Source organism: Urocitellus parryii, chromosome 1 (genome assembly GCF_045843805.1).
Source record: "Urocitellus parryii isolate mUroPar1 chromosome 1, mUroPar1.hap1, whole genome shotgun sequence".
Lineage (NCBI taxonomy): Eukaryota > Metazoa > Chordata > Mammalia > Rodentia > Sciuridae > Urocitellus > Urocitellus parryii.
The window spans coordinates 50964353-50986095 of NC_135531.1; the positions used below are offsets into that span (position 1 = coordinate 50964353).

General features: G+C 39.3%; 1 protein-coding gene across 2 annotated transcripts in view; it reads left to right on the forward strand.

Annotated features, from left to right (window-relative positions):
- The first annotated feature begins 300 nt into the window (after nucleotides 1–300).
- The window catches only part of Rgs7bp (regulator of G protein signaling 7 binding protein), a 94103-nt gene continuing 72660 nt past the window's right edge, over nucleotides 301–21743 (forward strand). The window contains exons 1-2 of one of the 2 annotated variants that reach the window (XM_026390854.2): nucleotides 301–465; nucleotides 1337–1503. In XM_026390854.2, coding sequence (XP_026246639.2) covers nucleotides 301–465; nucleotides 1337–1503 — 332 coding nt within the window. The remainder of the gene's footprint in view (nucleotides 466–1336; nucleotides 1504–21743) is intronic. The other variant, XM_026390855.2, reaches the window with a different exon arrangement.

Sequence of the window (21743 nt, forward strand, 5' to 3'; positions counted from 1 at the left end):
AGTGGTGCGAACCCACGCCAGCGTCCAGCTCCCGGGACAGGGCCGGCAATGCTGCTGACCAGAACTTGATCGCACCTCTTCACAGCTGGTAGTGGAAGCGATGCTGCACGGCATAGCCAGCGCTTCCCCTGCTCTCCTTCAAGCTGAAGGTTACCCACCCGCGCAGGCAGCTCCAACCTTGTGAGCTGCGCGCCTCGGGTCCCGGCTCCTGCTGCTTGGCCGCGTAGTGCAGGGCAACCACCGGGCCGCCCGCGCCGGGGCGCACTGCACCAGCGGCTTTGGCTTGGTGGATGTGTATGCATGAGTTCTGCACCGAATGGGCGCAAAAAGCGCCCCAGCAGGTCCGCCCGCTCCTCCATCTTCCAGATCAGCAAACCCCCGCTGCAGAGCGGAGATTGGGAGCGCAGGGGCAGCGGCTCCGAAAGCGCCCACAAAACCCAGCGAGCCCTGGACGACTGCAAGATGGTGGGTGAAAATTGCGCCTCTTTTTTTTTTAAGAGGGGGTGGGGGAGTCGTGTATGTTAATCGTTCGCTTGAGTGCCAGCCACTCCCCATCCTCAGCTCTTCCATGCCGATCACGTGCCATGTACTATTTTTAAATCTGCATTCCCCCAGATTCGGGGTGACAGCCCCGTCGTAATGGCCCTACGGAGAAAAGTGCCACTACTAGGGTCGTGGGAGTAAGGGTCTGTGGTTGTGCCTCTAACCCCTGGAAGAATGGTGGATGTGAAAGACAGGGTGAACTAGCTCGCTCACAAGGAGGGAGGGGTTGGGGATGGGGGGGGGTGCTGCTTTGTGGTGAGACAGTAGCAAACAAACCCAAACCGAGAGCATGGGGCACTGCGGAGGGGATGAAAAAACTGGCAAATCTTCTTCAGGCTCCAGAGCTAGAGGGGTTCCATGGCCAGGCAGGAGATGACTGTTTTTGCCTGTTAACATCCTAGTCTTTTATCTAGTGTCACTTCATATCCATGTCCTAGCAGTAGCAGAGGGTAGCATCTACGTGGGAGTTCCAGCATCGTTCTATAGTGACCTGGGAGTGGAATGATAGCTCTCCAAAGAAGCTCTTGCTCTTCAGAAACATTCTGAATGGGTGGTGGCAAGTGTTTGTGCAGATAGATTTTCCAGGATTAGGCTTGCTTATGGAAAATAAACATTTGCTTTGGATAAAGAGACTTTCCATCTTTGCGCCTTAACTTTTTAAACAGTCCTTAGGGTCCTTGACAGAAGATGTGGGGAGGTGGCTCAGAGGTCAATGAAATTTCCTTTATGTACACCAAAATAGGAAACTTTCTGATGGCAAGTGTTTGGTGAAAGAAACTGGCTTCTTTTCCAGCTTGTCCAAGAGTTCAACACGCAAGTGGCTCTGTATCGAGAGTTGGTCATTTCAATTGGGGACGTCTCAGTCAGTTGCCCCTCACTTCGCGCGGAAATGCACAAGACAAGAACCAAAGGCTGTGAAATGGCCCGTCAGGCACACCAAAAACTGGCTGCCATCTCAGGGTAGGAGTTTCTTGGCATTATTTGATAATTTGTATATGAGGCATGGATACTGACAGAATGTTATTGGTGTCCAAGGCTCAGAGATGATCTTTGCAAATTCGGTATTTAAACCAATCACCCTAAGGTTGGAATTCTCTAGAGAGCTGTAAACAAACTATAGGCCAAACCATAATCTGAAGGCTATAGGAGTCTTGTGTGTGGAGAGGTAGTAATAAGTGATTTATTTCTTTAAAAATTTAACTTTCAGTATGATGGCTGCATAATGGAATTTGGGGCTTAAGATTTGAGGAGTGGGATTGAGAATCAAATTAAAGTTAAATTATCATGCCTCAAGATTATTTTGTCATCTGCTGCCAAAGAAAAGGGCTATGCTTTAGAGAGAAAATCTTTGCTAAATTTAAGATTTACCAAACTATTTATACCATGAGTTAAATTCCTATGATTTAAAATAAAATCCCTAAAATAAAGTCGTGGATATAAATTACTCTCTTCACTGTAATGATATTGAAAGTGGGGGGTTTTGTTTGTTTGTTTTTACAGATTGGAGAAATTCACAAATCTAAAAAAACCTAGGCCACTTTGTTCCTACAAGTTATTCAAGTCTATGTAAGGTGATAATAGAGTGAGTGAAAACTTTTCTCCTGGGACCTCATCTACTCCTTCTTGATCTCCATATTGGGAGAAAAGTTAGCCAGGGACTTGTTAACAGTTGCTATTTTAAAGTACTTACAGCAAAGAAGCACAGAAATTCTTGTACAAATACAATAATTTAAGTGTTTGTTTCAGTCATGATATATCTTTATATAAAGAAGTTATATAACTTCTTTATCATAATAGAAATTCAAATTAGTCAGACCCACCTACTAATGTTGTAAATTGATCACTTGTAGGAATTACATATAATTTCTTCTTCATCATCCTTAATGCCAATAATGACTATTACTGGTCACTATAAAAAAGACTGGAAAGCTCTGTGCTGCCTTTCTTACTGGCTTACATTTGACAATAGTCATTTTATATCAGGAGAAAAGATACATCTTTCTAATTTCCTGGGAGTGAGGGACACAAATGTACTTAATAGGAAGTGAATCTGGGAAGTGTATTTAAAGAAATGCAGGCCATAATATATTTGAGAGACAAAGATAATGTGACACATTAAGGGACAAATGTGAAGTAGAGAAAAAAAAAACAAGAAACATGAGGGGAGAGTAATGGTTTTAAAAAGTATAGAGAAACAATGTCTCACAAGAAAAGCAGGTTAGGACAGGCAATTTTCCACTCAGGACTGAGGCATAGCAATTCTATAACCTTCATGTCCAAGAGTGTAGGATGGAGTTATATCCAGGATCCCTTTATGTGGAAACTCAAAATGAGAACTCATTCTAAGCAGAGAAAGTAGAAGAAATGAACAATTTCAGTTCAGAGTATTTTTCTGTACATATGAAATTCAGTTCTTCTAAGTTTTAGGAAAGAAGAAATCTGAAACTATTGGCTGAAAGTTGAGTTTTGAGGATTTGAGGTAGATTATATTTACTTTGTTGCTTATCTATTAACTGAGGGTAAATGGGTAAGGGGGGAATTTTTTTATAAGAATTCGTGAGAAAATATGGTGTTCTTAGATCTTTGCAAAGGTAAAGCTAACTTCCGAAAATGACCTAGGATAAAATTTGACACATTCCTCCCTTGAAAATAATTAAATGCAGTTTAACATTCTTTATAAAAGGTGACAGTGATATAATTGAAGGAAATTTCTCTGGTTCCTCACCTTCAGGGCTCCATTAATGAAGAATGTGATTCCCTTTTGCAGAATTCCATTTCTGATATTGCTTGTTATGTGGCTTCTCATTTCAAGCCTGACGTGAAGGCCGGTAGAGAGGCTGTAAGATTCCTTTTACAGTATGAAGCTAGGGTGAGAATAGCAAAAGTTCTTCCAAAAGTAAAGAAAAATATTGGATTTCTTGAGTGCCTGCTATTTACTGTCACAATCCAGCTAATTCATAAAATAGGAATCTCAGGAGGTATTATTATTCTTATTTTACTAAGAAGGCCCAGGGAGATTCAGGAAGTTGCTTAAAGACCCAGCTAGAAAGTCACACCTTTGATTCAACCCCCATGTTTTCTTGCTTCTGAGATCCATGCTCTTTTCTAATTATCTTTTAATGATACCATTTCAAGAGTTATATAAAAAGGAAAAAATACTAACAATGCCAAAATATTGATAAATCTTAAAGAGAATAAGCTAACTGAAAAAAAATCTAGTCATAATCATACTATATGATTATGTTGATATGCAATGCTCAGAAAAAGCAAATTTATAGGGACAACAAGTAGATTAGTGATTACATAGTACTTCGATGGGAACAGGTAGTGACTCAAGATGGATTCAAGTAATCTTTTTAGAGTGATGGAAATATTCCAAAACTGGACTGTGGAAATATTCCAAAGTACAACTCTGCATATAAACTAAAAACCATTGAATTGGCAACTAAAAGTGAGTTCATTTTATAGTATATAAAGAATATCTCAATAAATGTTTTTTAAGACACCATCACCATACTTAACATTTGGTCTTTTTTGGGCTTCATTCTTTTCTACAGATGTAGCTTGTAGTGAAGGGATATAAGTTAGAGGGATGAAAGAAAAAATAAGTTTTGCTCTCCACACATCCATCAAGATACCTATCTGATAGCTAGCCTCCAAGCACTGATGCTTTTGTAGGAGTACAGGTGGAAGAAATTCATTGCTTCCCAATACAGACTACCCCTTCCTTGTCCACCAGCTGAATCTGGGGCCAGAGGAGGGAGATGGCATTGAAAGTAGACAGGGTAAAAAGATGTAAGAGAGAGGAAGAAAAAAAAATATGAGTCAGAATTAAGCCACAAATGCTACTACCTCCTTTTCATCCCTGATCAATTGAATCACTCCAGGTATGGTAGTAACCACAAAGGAGAAAACCCACCCTGAGTTTCTCATGACCACCCTGGGTTAGAAGTCTATCTTTCCCAACACAATCAAATACTTTCTCAAATGGTGTTAGGTCAGTAGCTGTTTCAGCAACAGCCTTTTATTTCAGAGGCAGCAAGTGTCTTAGCACAAACCCACCCAGCCAGGTGAATCAGAAGTCTTCTCTGCCTGATATGATTTACCAAGGTTACTAAACCTTTACAACTCAGATCTTTTCCTACATATTAAGGCCGGAGGGACCTTAAAGATTATTTGCACTGAGGATGTATCTCAGTGGTAGAGCACTTGCCTAGCATATGTGAGGCCCTGGGTTCAATCCGCAGTAAAACACACACACACACACACACACACACACACACACACAGATTTGAAGATCACTTGCAAGAGTAGTCCCCCACCCCCGCAAAAAAGTAGACGTTTTAAGCAGCAAATCTTTCCTTCAATCTAAATGTAGAAAGTCAAATCTAGAAGACAGGTCAAAGTAGCATTGCTATGTACTGTTTGAGGGTATATGTATGTATCTATGCACATGCATGCTTTCATATCAGTGGGTAATGGTCCAGACCCTGTCTCCTTGGACTTCCTTCCCAAAGTGACTTCTGCTCCAGGGTACTTTATATTTGAGGAGTCTGAGATTCAGAAGATTAAGATGAATTTAGAGGCAACTTGGCAGAGTATACAGGAGATTTTGGTCAGACAGACCTGGAATAAATACCATCTTTTATGACCTTGATGAAAGTTATGTTCTTTTAGTTCCTTCATCTGTAAACTAGTTGTTCTGTTTGCTCATGGAGTACTTGAGAGGACTAAGAGAACTCAATATGCAGAGAAGGAACTACATTCCCAGCCTGTCTGATGGACACTCTGCCTATCAGAGGCTGCCTAAGACTGGAACCTGAGTCTTTTGCTCCCTGATTCTGTCAAACATTCCACCAACTCCTGAGAATGATGAGAGCACAACACACAGGGGAGGGGTGACCCAGAAGTACCACTGTCCCTCAGCAAATCCCAGGAGCTGATGCTGTGGTGGGCTGGTGGTTAGGATTCCTGTCTAAGGCTGCTTCTGTGGTATCTATGTTAAACAGAGTCTTCCTCATGCCAGTACCTTCTGTTAATGGCTGCTGAAGAAACTCCAAGTGTGGAAGGGCATATGCCAGATCTTAAAAATAAGATTTAAGTATGCTAATGTGAGAGGCAAGATAGTGTAATGGAAAAGAGCATTGACTCTAAATCAGATTAGATCTGGATAAAATTCTGGCTTTACCACTTACTAAGGGTACATGTGCAAGTTGATATGCAAATTGCTTCACAGATTGGCAAGTGGCCATCTGGTATAGTGGCTAAGTACATAAACTTGGGGGCCAGACTGGTAGTGCTACCATAGTTCACAACCTTGGGCAAAGGCATTATCTCTCTGCCTTAGTTTCCTAATCAGCAAAATAAGGTTAATAAATAATAGGACCAAACCATATGGCGTTTGCAAGGGGCAAGTATTTAGGAAGCTGCCTTTTATATAGTACATTTATCTTATTATTAAGTTTGAGTTGATGTTAGTATAATTGTGAAGATATGAATTTTAAGACATGAAGTTCAGGTTGTCAAGATACATTTATATAAAAATGTATATTAATCCATCAAATATTTTTCAAATAAATATTATGGCTGGAATAAATTTTTGTTTCTCTTTGTTTCTTACATTATATTTTGAGGAATTTTCTATGGTGAAATTTTCCAGAAAGCCACCAAAAGGCCCAGTCTTGAACACCTTACAGATAACATGGAGAAGTCATTAGGTTCAGACATATTTTCTTTGTTTATATCAACTTCATAAGTTATATAATACTTAAATTTTTTTAAATCTAGTTCTGTTGTAGCTTGTCTGACATTGGACAAGCCCATTAAATTCCCTGTGCAACTAAATGAGGGGGTTGAACTGAATGGCTCTTCGTCTCATGGCTTCATCATTTCAGTATTCAACATTAATTGATGTACAATCACATAGTTTTTGTTTACAGACAGACCTAGGAAACAAGAAGCACCACATAGGGAGTTTGATGATTAAATTCCAAAAATAATTTTCTTTTTGAATCTGAACATATACTAAATTCATAAGAAGAATCTTAATTTCCTGATGTTTTTTGAAGCATTGCGACAAATTATCCTAGAGCTCCATAAATATAGATTTCATGATTTTCCCTCCAGCCATGATTTCCTGACCAGCCACGCCTGTGTTTCTCTCCTTTTTTCCTTCTTTCTGCCTCTTCCCTCCTTGGTTTGTTTGTTTCCTATACAAAATTCCTGCTCCATTTTTTCCATTCCCACTTCTAGTAGGTTTCTGGTCCATTCCCTTGCTCCATTTTTTAGGAAGGAAAATAGAACTGCAACTTAGTAAAGTTCCTTTTGACACTGTGGCCAACACCACAGCAATGACATGAGTTGTGAAAATGTGGAAGGAGAGAGCTCAGTGACCATGGTCGCAAGTTCTCAGTTTTCTTTGATCCACATGATGAAGGAGGCCTTAAGTGGGCAGTGACAGCCTCTGCTGTTAGCAGAAGAGCCCTGCAATTGGCAAGCATGCCAGGCCACCCACTCTGTCCTTTATTTTCCCTTCCTATGACAGGTGTTTTGCTTTATAATTTTAAATTCTAACTGGGCAAATAGTAAAAGGCAAGTTATGTCTACACCAAACGAATATGCTAGTCTTTGAGATAATGATGAAAGCACAATTCTGCATTAGTTTGTTAGGGCTATAATTTTAAAGTGCTACAAACCGGGTGGCTTTAAGCAACAGAAATGTATTGCCCCACAGCTCTGTGGCAAGAAGGTTAAGGGGAATGTTTCAGCAGAGTTGGTTCCTAGTTCTAAGGGCTATGAGGAAGAATCTACTCCATATGTCTCCCTTAGCCTCATGCCTAGCTGGCCATCATTGGTGCTCTCCAGTTTGTTGAAGTATCTCTGTCTTCAGCTTCACATGGTGTTTGCTTTTGAGTGTGTCTATATTCAAATTTCTCCTTTTCACAAGGACACAATCAGGTCAACAAAAATCAACTGACAATACACATGTGGAGTGACTACTTTCTCTGATATGCAGGGAAGTACTGGGCAGATGGCAGCCCCTCAGTGGTGTGAACACTGTTGGTTAACGACCATAAACATATTGTGGAGCACATGACCAAGTACCAACTCACATTAGATTAGAGAGTGCTCTGATTAGCCACTAAACTATATGTGAGAAGGGATCTAGAAAAGTGTTCCTCCATTATCTGCAAAGTTGAGCCTTTTTATGTTCTGAACAGATCGAATTATTTTCACCTTGTTAGGGTTTTCTCAATGGATATTCCAATTGGAAAGTTGAGTCTAGGATGAACTTTAGGAAAATTCATCATCACTTTATTGTTTATACTAATAAGTGCAAGAGGGCAAGGCTGTGTTTTATTATCTGCACACAATGAATGGCATGTTCAGAGACAATGCATGCCTTGCTTGTTCATTAAGTTTACTTGATATTTCAAAGTGTATTCTTAAAAGGAACTGTGACGTGATACAAACTTTAGTAAGAATTGAGAGATTAGATTAGTTCACATTTTATGACATTTCTATTATATTTGATTGCTACTTTTCCTGTTTTATAACTCTAAAATCAATGTTGGTTTTCAAATATTGGAGGACTTGAAGAGCATATCTAAGATCAATTTCTGAAGCATAAGCCCTCATTATTATAACCAATCAGGGGTCAGTGTGTTATTTTACAATTATTCATGAGTAATTATGTTTAATATCACCATTATATCTCCCTGCTTGGTGCCTTTATATTGAATAGTTAAATAATAATTACTATTGTGATCGTCTTTTAGAATTGTTCTTTAAACTTTTAGCCCTTGTGTGTTTAGTTGTGCTGCATCCCAGAGACATCTGTATACATCATGGCTCCAGAGCAATAACTACATTGCCTATTTATTTCCTTCACTTTACTTGATTTAAAAAAAGGAAAAAGAAAAACCTCATGAAAAATCTTTAACTGCTTGTAAACACACACACACAGAGATATAAGTGTGTGTGTGTGTGTGTGTGTGTGTATATATACACACACACACACATATATTTATAAACACACTAAACTTATTTGTGAAATTGTTAGGATAAAGCATTCAAGCCTTTAAATAGAACTGATTTAGCAAATAAATGTTTTCAACCTAATGAAAGGCTCTAGATACACTCAGGCTAAAACAAACAAACAAAAATCAACCTAAGGTTTGTAGCTGTAGATACATAGTTAAATAATAGTAGACAGCTGTTTAATTGATTTTAAACAAAAGGGGCTATATGCATACTAACCTAGAAGTCACACCCCCTAGTATATTCCTCCACTAAGAATATCTTGAGGTTCCCCCACTCCTTATCCTCTCAGTTACCAAGTCCTATAGTGTTTTATCTTTTTCAGTGTCTAATCTTTCTTTCCCCTTTTCCCCATTTCTGTGGCCACCCTCTTAGTTCAGAAATATATCCCCCCAGGCCATCAACTACTCTTCTACCTCCCATCTGACCTCCTTACCTTTAATTTCTCACCTATTCTCTTCGATTTATTCATCAGATTCAGACTAATCCTCCTGAAATCCTCCTCTGATCTTGTTACTTTTTTGCTTTAAAACTTCCAAATATTTCCTACTGCCTAAAGCAGTGTCTCTTCAGATGTGATCCTTGGATTTTCAGTACTGGAATCACTTGCCCTCAGACCTAACAAGCTAAAACCTCTGGGTGTGAAGCCTGGAAACTCAAGTTGTTAACAAGCATCATTGCATCCCCTAGGAGATTCTGGAACATGCTACGTACAAGACCTGTCAACCTAACACAGTGATTCTTAATCTGAGCTGCACATGGAATCACTGGGGCAGTGTTAAACATTTGCTATGCCTAAGTTCCATCCCTAAAATTTCTGACTTAATTGGCCTGAGATGCAGTCTGAGTGTTGGGATATTTTTTAAAAGCTGCTTACATTATCATCTGTATCAGAAAGAATTATGTGGCTACATTTAACAAAAAAATTTAAAGTAGCAATTGCTTAAAAACACCAGGCTTTATTTTTGCACAGAAAAGTCTTAGAATGGACAATTTAGAACTGGGGATGGTGACTCATGTAACCATTGCTCATCCTTAGTTTGTGGCTTCCACCTGAAACCTCACTTTATGATTCAAAATTACTGCATTGGGTTCCCAACTAGAAGGAATAAAAGAGGAAGGGCAAGAGACCACAATTCCAGCTGCATCACCACCTAAGCAGTTCCAAATAGAACCTCTTTCTGAACTACATCACATTGTCACATCTAACTGCACACTTTCACCTAACGGGTTTTATTTTCCCTTGCCACGTTAAATGAGAAATTTATAGCTAAGAAAAAAGAAAAAAGAGAGAAAGAGAGCAAATGAAGACTGAGAAACAACGAAAAATCTCTGTCAAAAGTACCCTACCTATATGCCTAGGCTTAGCTTTTACCACTTAACTTTTAAAGTCTCCACTTCTTCATGCTGTTCTTTTTAATTTCTTACATGTATGTAACAGGAAAAATCTATCCTATTAGTCTAGATAGATGGTTTCTGGATGTAAAGGCATACTGGTTAGCTCAAAAACTAAATAATAAGTCACTCTCCTGAATGTCAGGGTCTTATAGCCTCATTATGACCTCCTGTGCTTCTCACAATGAAAGACAAAACAGAGGGAAGCATCAATTTCGGTGTTCATCAAAAAATATGAGGCACAAAAAACACTGAGGAGGGCAGGAAGTTAGACAAGGTGACTTTGAAGGGATTTGAGTATGAGTTTCACCAAAATAGGATGTGAAATGAGATAAGACCTGGAAGGAATATAGGTAAGGACACTCAAGAAATCAGTTTTCAAAACTTACCTGACATTGAGAGAGACTAAAAAAAAAAAAAATTTAAAAAAAGTTTTTTGAAGCCACCTTTAGTAAATCAAAGAATTTCATTTCATCAAGAAGTTAAAATCTGATCTGCTGTTATGAATAAAATGTGGGGAAGCAGCTATACAACCAACTTGAGGAGGCAGGAGGGTTTTCTGGATATGGGGATAAAGTACAAAATGTTCTATGATCCAGATTTTAATGAGCTCATTAAGGGAAATTGAACTCAAAGCTCAGTATCTCCTAAGAACACTGCTCTATAGTTAGGTTATAAATCATATTTAACCCATAATTCCCTAAATTATAAACCCATTCATTACATATGATAGTATTTTGTATGGGAAACTCTGTTTGTGGCCCAACTCCAGGAGTCATCTCTCTATTTGGGAATCTATTCATGGAGCACCCACCATATGCCACCATATGCCATGTGTTCTTCCAGGTGCTGCAGACACAACCACTCTGAACAAACTAGAGAAGGTTTCTGCATTCATGCTGTAGGGGGAAGGGGTGACCAAGACGAAACAAGCAAAAAGGGCATTTCAGATAGTGATAAATGCAGTGATAAAAATAAAGCAGAATAATATGAAAGAATTATGGATGCAATGTGGGAAGTTATTTTAAGATAGGGTGGTTAAAAAGGATCTTCTGAGCAGTGACATCCTACCTTAATATCTTATTTTGAGAAGGAATTAAATATGTGATAATCTGAGAGAAAAGCATTTTAGGCAAAGGGAACAGCAAGTGTAACGTTCCTAATTATGAACTGACCTTGGCATGTTTGAGGAAAAGAAAGCAAGCTAGAGTATTAGTTCAAAATTGGCTTTAGCTATAACACATCCCAGATATCAATGACTTAAATACATAAATTAAAAACCCAATTGTGGGGGCTAGGGTGGTGGCTCAGTGGTAGAGCACTTGCCTAGCATGTGTGGGGTACTAGATTTGATCCTTAGCACCACATTAAATAAATAAATAAATAAATAAATAAATAAATAAATAAATGTATTGTATTCATCTACAACTAAAAATATATTTTAAAAAAAAACAGGGGTGGGCCTGGCACTGTATGGCATACCTGTAATCCCAGCAGCTCAGAAGGCTGAGGCAGGAGGATTGCAAGTTCAAAGCCAGCCTCAGCAAAAGTGAGGTGCTAAGGAACTCAGTGAGATCCTGTCTCTAAATAAAATACAAAATAGGGCTGAAGATGTGGCTCAGTGGTCAAGTGCCCCTGAGTTAAATCCCCTGTACAAAACAAAAAAAAATGCCAGGGGTGGGACATTACAAGCATTGTTCATAATTCAAGGATACCAGGATTGAGATTTCTGTAGTACTCCAAGTGTTTTCCTCAAGGTCCCAAGATTGCTATTGCAGTTCCAGAAATCATCTGATGTACTTATCTCTCTCATCATACCAGTTATCTAGTGAGAATAAAACTCTCCTAATCTATAAGCTAAAGCCCAGGACACAATCTTTAGCAAAATTGGGGAAATGGGAAAAGTTGGAATCTTAGATTTGGGAAGTAAGGAAAGGATCTGAAGTTGGAAGAAAAAAGTTGAAGGAGATATTTAGCATTTCCCTGTCCTTCCTGCCCATTCTCTTTTTAGTTTGTTCCTTCACTTATTCATTAAACATTGAACACCTATCATGGGCCAGATATTGTGCTAGGTTCCAGAAGTATAAAGATGAAAAAAACATAGTCCCTGCACTTAGAAGTGCTGAGCATCTAGCATCTGGATGGAGACAGATATGTAAACAAACCATTGCCAAACAGTGTGATAGATGCTGCAGTAGAAATATCCAGATGATGCAGTGAAGGTAGACAGGAGGCAGCAGTCAGCTCTGCCTCAGGGGGCATAGCCAAAGAGGAAGACTTCAGGAGAGGGATGATGCCATTTGGCTGGGCCTTGTAAAGCAAATAGGAATGTACTTTCTCTTTTATTTGTGGCTTCCTGCCATGGGTAAACCTCAGGAAGGTCTTGAACCAAAAGGAGACAGAAATAGTTTTTATTCATTTATTTATTTAGAGATGGGGTCTTACTAAGTTGTCCAGAGTGGCCTCAAACTCCTGGGCTGAAGTGATCACGGGTAGCTAGGACTAGACCTGGCCAGAAATAGGAGTTTAAATGTGCTAAGAGCCTACTATATGTTCTGCCCTTTGAAAATATTGCTTCATGATTAAATGAGTTCTTCAGAAATAATATTTTCTTACAGGCCAGTGAGATAACGTTTTTAAAGGCTGGCATGCTGACTGGGAAGTAAATTTACTTGCACATGTCAGAGATTGGCCAGAGTGACCATATCATAGAGCCAACTATGTAATTGGGTGGGAGCTGGAATTATTTCACCAGCTCAAGAATGTCAGGATTGAGGCCCTTGTCATTATTTTGACTTTTCCCTATGGTTCCGAGATGGCTGTCCTCTTCAGAACAAATGCATTTCCAGGGTTGTCTCTGGATTCTAGGTGAGGCACATGTGGAAGCTTTTCGGAGAAAACAAAATGCTAAGCCTTTTTGTTATTGTTGTTTTTGTTCTTTTTGGTTTTGTTTTTTTAATCATCACTTTGTAGTAAACTGGGTTCTGAAAATTTGACATATTTGTTCAAACTATTTGGTGGGCTGGGGTTTGAACACTAGTCTCCCTGGTCTTTATTCCAGCCACTCCATGGGCTGTTCCCCCAGACTGACCCTTTCTTTCTTGGACTGCCCAGGATTCCTTTCATTTTCTTCCACTGCCACAAACTATTATTTCCACTCAGAATCTCTCTCCTCCCCTGAACACACTTCAGAACAAGGATCTCTTCAGCTGACACACACAGCGGACTTGAGGGCTTTTAAGGTTTTCTCAGCTACTAAGAAAAGGAAAACAGGATGGAAGAATAACAAAATTATGGCTTTACTGGAGCTGCCAGTGGAATGCAAATGGATCTTGACTCTGCATTCCTGAGGTCTCAGCACTTTTCTTTGGACCCCAAATTTTTCACTTTCTTCCCTCATAACCACATTTACTCAAATTGCTCTATCCTCAGGCACTGTCCTTCTGGGTTGTGATTATGCAAGTCCTAGAAATGACCCTGAAGGACCAGACTTTGTTCAGGCATGGCTGGGCTGAATTCTGGGTATTTCAAGAGCTGATCTGTTTCTTCAAGGCAGAAGACATTATAGCAGGAACAGGATATCCCATCACCACAATGACAGTGGCCACCCAGCTCCTTCCAGGGTACCAATGAGCACAAGAGTAAAAGAGAAATGCAGGTGAGGGTGAGGAATGGTACCAAGGGTTGGAGGGTCTCAAAGGAGAGACAGCTTCCACTGGGATGATAGGACCCCTCATAATAAAGTAGCCTTTTTATTCTTGCCATCTACTCATGAGCTGAGGACATATGTGAAGTTGATAGGTCCTCCCCCCTCAGATATTCTTTATCAGTAAGCAGATAATTTCTCATGTTTCATTTTCAGTATCATATTCTTATTATTCCATTACCTTGAATATTGCCACTTGTCTTATAATCCAAAAGGAAACCATCCCTCTTATCCTCACCAAATATCTCTGATATAGGAAAAATTCAAGTGGGAAATTTATCCCCAAAATTGTCTCTGATGTATAGTACTACTTAATGTTTCTTGAATTGTATACCTCAAACATTTTGGATTTTGTGTCTTCATTTCTGTTTTTTATATATTCTTATTGTAAGAGAGAGAGAGAGAGAGAGAGAGAGAAAGAGAAAGATGGGGCCCATGCATATTTTTCCACAGAGTAAGAAATCAATAAGCAGTGTCTAGGATCCATCATCTTAAGACTTGTTCCTGTTCTTATTAGAGGTTTATTAATTTTTATAAAGATGTTTGTTTTTGTGATATGATATTTTTCCCCTAGGCATTGTTCATAAGTAGTAGCCAAAGTAGACAGGTCTTTTCTATGAGGACCACAATATGTCTTTACCCCCAAGTAATCTAGGTGAAGCAGGTGTAAATGGTCAGGAACTTTCTGGGACTGGGACTTAGGAATATATAGATTGGATGAGGGCATCCATGGGAGAGAGAAATGCTCACTCTACTGGAGGATGAGTGGAAGGTCTCTCCCCATTTGGGTCAGTTCCCTTGGCTATCACAGGTGGCCAAAAGCCTCAGAATTCATCATTCTTAGAGGGTAGCTGTGGGAGGGTAACCTGTAGACAGTTGAGGAGCCTTCTATGTGTGCACAGCCAGAGGGGAGAATGGTGGTAGCTTCCACTAGACAGCATACCATCAGGAGACAAGACACATCAACCACCTACTAAGAGTGACTCCACAAGTAACAAAAGGATTTGACAGATTGTACCTCACAAGCCACATTTTCTATCTGTCTGAAGTTTGAGCTCAAATGGCTGCATCTGTTTGAATACTGTACCATTGTTGAATAACGAGGAAACTGCTCAGATTATTTTAGGCCTCAATATCCACCATGGTACAAAATCACTCTGCAAATGTTCCTTCCATAAAACAAGCCATATCAACTGTTTTTATATTCATAGATTCAGTCTTTTGTTTTCTGAGGAAGAAATGTGTTTTAAGCTACCAAATCTGTTCAGACTTAGAGTGGGTTTAAATTATCCTCTAAATCTTCATATCAGGTTATTGTAAGGTGCCACCGTACATCTCATGTGAAAATTTGAAGTGACTTCAGGTATCCACTTAGGTATAATCTTTCCAGAAGCAAGGCGAGCACAGTTCATTCCAGGAGAGTCTTGCTTGACGCGTCAGCATTCTAAAGGCATTCTCCAGCTTCTGAGGAGGAAATTCTGTGGGATGTGAGGGGGAACAAGGCAGGCGAGGAGAATGATTCAGCTGAAAAAGAAGAAAGGAAATGGGGAAGGAGGGCCGACTTAGTTCTTTGGGAAATATGCTGACTAAGGAGTTGGTACTGCCAAGAGATGAAGGGATGGAGTTGAAGGGAAATAAAAGGGACTGGTGGATCTCAGGACAAGAAGCTGGAGGCAGTGTGTGACTCAGGGTCTTTGAACTCATGTCCAACTAGGGCCAAGATAGATGAGGGTGTGAGTGCAAGATCACGTGCCAAGGCATCTGAAGCAGGCTGTGGCAACCAGGTTTCATTGGTTGCCAATTTCCATGGGCCAGATGTGCGGTTTTGATGCTTCTTCTTCTTTTTTTTTTTAAATAAAATCTTATTTATTTTTGTTCCATTTTTTAATTGTTGCAGTATAGTTGTACATAATGGTGATATTCATTGTTACATATTCACATATCTGCACTGTATAACAGTATAATTTGGTCAATATTATTCCCCAGGATTTTTTCCTGTCCCTCCTCTCCTCTATCCCCCTGGTCCCTTTCATCTACTCCACTGATCTCCTTTAGATTTTTATGAGATCCGCCTCTACCTTTATTACAGATATGTAGCTTATTTTCTAAGAGACCATGAATCCATGTTTGTGTATGAAATACCATGGTTTTGTACGTTGGCCAGTATTTTCTGACTCAGGGGGCCTCAGCCTTCTGTGTCTGCCTCTGTTAGTTATCACCTCCTTGCTCAGAATATTTGCAGGTTGTTGATGGTGGACAAATTGAGAAGTGCCTGGATATTTTATAATTTTGGATTTGTATTAGTCATTGGGATCAGTGTCACCTTCTTAATTTCTTTGTTGCTTTCACAGCGGCATGTGGTAGAGATTAAAGATTATCAATATCATTCACCTCATTAAAAAAATCCTACCAAATATAGAAAAAAAGGAAATGCATTTTAGTTTTGAGTTATTAATTAATGAAGGCCAATCCTATTTAATTAGCCTTAGGAAACTAGAATTGAACCTAAGGAAGGAATTATAATATTTGTACATTTGTCCTAAAGTCAAATTGCTTGAAAGACCCTCTTTTGCCAGGAAGGCAGTTACTTGAATGATTATATAATTCACATATTATTCTTTTGCATTAAACAGGAACCATTAATCATCTTATGAGCAAGATCAAGCCTGTCAGGTGTGAGTCTGAGGTCTGCATGCATACCATATATCAAATATACACATTTTACTTTATCTAAGTGAAGTCCTAAGGGGGAAAAAAGTCTTAACCTGATTTCTTGCTAGGATTTAACTGAAAGAGAATACCATATATGACACACTGTATCTGCATAGCTATTTCTGAATTCCCAAATGAGTGTTCATTCTATGATCAGACTTTTTTCTTCTCATGGGCATGGAAACTGTATCTAACATTTCCTTTTGTATATTCAATCTGTCCCTGTTCTAAGACTAAGATTGAACGTAGACTGGAATTATCCATTCTTCTCATGCCTTCCCCTGTTTGCCCCTCCCTCTTCTAGAAAAGCAGTCAGGTGAGATGAAACTAAAGGGAAGGGGATTTGGACTAGAAAGACATTGGTGTGACATGCAGAGGAAAAAAATTCAGGGAAGAAATTTGTGCGTTTGGAGGAAACTGACTTGTAAGGTTCATGAAAACTCCAAGATCCACAAACTCTATAATAATTTAACTTTGTCTTGATAGTTCCTTTTAGTCATAGATTTAGCATCTATATATGTGATTTGGCATCAATATTTCAAACATTATTATATACCTTCTGGAGTTTTCAAGGTTAGTAAGGTTCTTAACTCCTGCATTTTCAGGGTTCTTTAATTTTTTATTGTTTATTACCATTTTAGTCCCTAAGGAATTAGTGCACATGATCAATCTGCAACCACAGGCCCCACACAGCAATCATTACTGTCCACAGGCCCCTTAGCACAGCTTCCATGCCATCATCTTGACAAGTCCAGGCAAAGGTGTTGTCTTAGGTATTCTGAAAACAACCAGTCCCTAGAGTGGTAGAGTGGTACTGGGGTCCATCCTGAAGAAGGGGAATAGCCACTACACTATCTCCATGCCAAGAGCTGGAAAAAATTCTACCCATTTTTTAAACTGTTGAAGTATTTTCAGAATCTTTTGCCTCTGCTTCATCTCATCACTGAGGCTGAGTCTCATCTAGGGTTCAGGTGTTAAACAGACACCATTCAACCTCCTACAGCACTATTCCTTCTTCCAGGCCTATTTCCCCAAATCTATTTCCCCACACCCCACAGGGACAAGTGAAACCCCAGGAATTTCCCCCAATACATATTCTGGCAATGGAGGTGGAGATGAAGACAGAAAAAGATTCAGAGATATGAGAAGGTGTCCTTGATCTGGGGCCTTCTCTGCCCTAGCTCAGCAAGCTAAGTTAAATGAATAGTTGAAGAAACAGCTACTGGGACTCGTATTCCTTCTCAGGCATCTGATGGAGTCCTCTCACCCTACCTACCATTGCAGGGTCTACAGCTTTAGAGCTAAGTGGGTACTGTGTGATATCCCTTGATTTCCTGGAGTCCTAGAGGGCCCTAAGAAGTGCACTTACCCTTAACTGAATAAACAGGATCCATTGTCACCATGGATATTCTGCTTTCCCAGAGCAAAGTGCTTCCACTTACATTAAGGACATTTAATCCTTACTACACCTTTATGAAGTGGGAATTATTATCTCTGTTTTACATATGAGGAAACTGAAGCTCTGAGAGGTGAGGTGACTTGCCTTCACCACATGACCCGAGAGCATGGAATGAGAAGCCATAGCCTTGCCCTCTATCCCACAGGGCTCCTCTCCATTCACTCTGTTATTTATCTTTAAGGGATTTTTCTTTTTTAGCTTGTAACAGGCAGATTCTTTTATCTCTTATGAGCGAATACCCATCTCCATTTGTATTTCTTGCAGTTATCTGCCTTCAGTTGTTGTTCTGATGTATTATACAGATCTGAAGACTCTCCATCACAGAAGTGACAGCAGGGTGCGAATTCACCACAAGGGAGAAGTAATTTAGCACTTTGCTGTAGTTTCTATGGGAGTATACTCTGGTATACTTGCACCTAACCTGTTCCCAACTGAAGCCATGAAGGGGAATTTGTGGGTGTGAGTGGAACATTGAATTACTAAATCCTAGAGTTTTTCAATCCAATTAACCTTGCCTTCAGACACTTCACCAAAGAAGTGGAAGACATGGCAAGCAGTCTTTTTCTAACCTGCAACCTTTGGTCTGAAAAAGTGATGGGTGAGTTCTACTTTTCCTAAGCTCAAAGTACCATCCATTTCCAACTCCACTGCAATTAGGAAGGGATAATGGCAGTAATGGCCAAATTCTAGTCCAGCTGACACTTTTGTGAGACAGTCGGGTCTGAGTCTGCAGGTGCTCCAGCCAGCTTACTTAGGCAGTGAGCAAATAACACTACCATTTAAACACCTACCAGTATTTTACAGAAATACAACCTTGGAGTTTCTGGAAATGCTTGGAGAGGCTGGCTGCAGCCAAGCAGGTGGGGACTCAGAGACATTGAGATCTGAGGGCCAATGCTAAAAGATTTGGAGCTATGAGTACAAGTGAGAAAAGCCTGAGACACTCCAATTTCCCTTGAATTGAAGCTCTTCATCTGCCCTCCAGCCTTTCCCTTGTAACCAGCTCTAAAGCAAAACATTCAAAGCTCTCTAAAACCTGAGCAGTAACAAGAATATGCACTTTTCTAGCTTTCAAGACCAAATACCCTGTGAAAATCAACTAAGAAATCACAAGAGTGATATGCCTATGTACTTTTAGCTCAAGAAAGAGTAATTATAGGAGGTTTCAAGAGGCTCCATTATCCAGTTGCCACTTTAACTTGCAGAAGCTAATGCTTAGAGGGTGGGGTCCCGGGACACCACTCTTGAGAGATCCTGATTTCAGCAGCTGCCTGGTATTGAGCAGTGGTTCTGCGCCCTGTTGCACATTATAGTATTTAAAAATTATTATACCTGGGCTCCACCCCAGATAAATTAAACCAGAATGTCTGAGAGCAAAATGAGGGTTAATAATTTAAAAAATTTCTACAGTTGATTTGAGAACATATAGTAGGAATTGAGAACACTGGTATAGAGGGAAATGGTCAGAATTTGTCAACAGAAGACCACCCCCGCCCCATTTAGAATTTCTGCCAAGCTTTTTAACAGGATAATTTTGATCACATAATTGACCACTCTGAGCTGTAGTTTTCATATAATTTCTAAGTTTCCTGCAGGCTGCCAACATTTGCATGTACATTAAAGCATTGTTCACAACATAAAAAATGAGGAATAATTTAAAGACCCAATAGAGGATTAAATAACTAAGGATATACCAAGGTACCTGAATATTGTGCAGACATTTAAAATGAAATTAAGTGAAATACCAGATTATAAAGCAGTTTTATCCTGTGACCTCATTTTTGAAACAAAATTCAAAACATAGATACACACCAAAATCTACAGTTTTTTCCTTTCTAGATAAGTAATTTTCATTTTTTTACATACCCATGTTTCTAAATATTTTGTATTAAATGCTAAGGGGAAAATCTACTCACACACTTCAAGTCTTGAATATTAGTGTTAAATAGAATTGTAGTAAAATCTAAAAAAATAATTATGCTTATATATGTGGAGTTTTAGTTTAGTTTAGGGGCTTCATTGTTTTTTGTTTTTGTTTTTGACAGTGTAGGGGATAAATCCCAGGGTCTGTCTCACCCATTCTAGGCAAGTGTTCCACCACTGAGTGACACCCACAGCCCCTGAGTTTTAGCTTTTATATGTGTTGGGCAGCTAAATGCAAAACTGGCTGCTTTGCTTGTCCTCTAAATTACCTACAAAAGTGTACTAGCCCTAGACTTGTTTCTCTTCCTGATTTGCAGACTGAAGATTAAGAGAAAGAGTGGGAGGAGGAATAAGGCATTTCTCCTGCAGTGTTTGTTCTGGGTCCTGATAATGATGCCCTCATTTCTTTGGAGAGAATAATGAGAGAGGAAGCAGGAATGAGAAAGTCAGGAGGCCAGGGAGCCTCGAGAGATGGCTCTTGATCTATTTTTCTCCCCTAGAGCATCTTGTATCTATATTTTTGTCTTATATTTCAGTGGTGATGAAGATAAGATGAGAGACATCAATATATGAGACTAGGACACAGTCAGGCACACAATCACTCAATAAATTTCTGTTCACTCATATATGCCTCCATGGTGAATGACATACCTGTTATTTAACAAACATGTGACCTCAGTAAATTATCACCTGCAAGCCTTAGTTTCCATTCCTGAAAAATTGAGGATAATAATAGCACCCATTTTACTTGGTTGCCATGAGAATCTAATAATGTGAAGCATTAAGAAAAACATCAAACATATGTGTTTGATACGTGGCAGTTATTATTATTATTCTAGTATTTCTTAACCAAAAATACTTGATGTATTAATAACATCTTCACTGTAATCCAGAAAAAGAGAATTGTACATAAAATAATATAAATAGTTTGGGAGAAAAGGATATTTCAAATGTTCAAAAATAATTCTTCTGAGGTCTGACATCAAGAATAGAATATTTCATTTTAGAAAGAATGCCTTAGAGAAATGATGAACCACCTACAAAGGCTACTACTACACTAGAAAATGACTTTGGGTTTAAGGCCAATATTTTTGTCATAAAGTGATTAGGCCTTTGAAAATATTTTCAAAACAACACAGTTAATGCACATAATATAATAAGGATATCTTGGCTTTATTTCCAGGTTCAAGCATCAAGAGAACTGGGTAGAAGAACAGGGAAAAATAAACTCTCAGGTTTAGCTTTTATATATGTTGGGCAGCTAAGTGCCAAACTTGCTGCTTTGCTTGTCCTCTAAATTACCTACAAAAGTGTACTAGCTTAAAAAAAGTGTACTAGGTAGAGACTGGTAAGTGAAATGATTCTGGCTTTAAATTGTAGTATACCTGCAGAAGCTTTCAATTCAAGACTTTACTGGAATAAACAGGTTTTGAAACAACATAGGTGGTTTCCAAACTTGCATTGCCCAATGGAATCTTCCCAGGAGCTTAAAAAATGTCATCATTTGGATTTTACACCCATAGATTCTGACTTATTTGATCTGGGGCATGGCCTGTCCTCCAGACTTTTTTAAAAATGTCACCACGTGCAGCCAAGTTAGACAACCACTGGCATTGACAAAGGACTGTTTCAAGCAAGCAAAGCCCCTAAGAAAGGATGTTTCCCTTCTTTCTTCAAGCGGATGATCCCAAAGTAGAGCAATGGAGAGCAGTCCCACATGGGTGTCCCTTTCTTTTCCCCTATTTTTTTCAACCCTCTGCTGGAGGAGTTACATCAGCTTCCAAGAGACAGTTGTTGTATCATTCATGACAATGACCGTTTTTCAGATTATAATTCTTGTTTTACCAGCATCATGCCACCTTCTGATTTATGCACCTCTGCCTCAGTTTCCACAGCCGCCCTTTATCTATAATAGCATCACATAACCAGAAAACTTCCATTTATGGCCACATAAGAATCTCCATG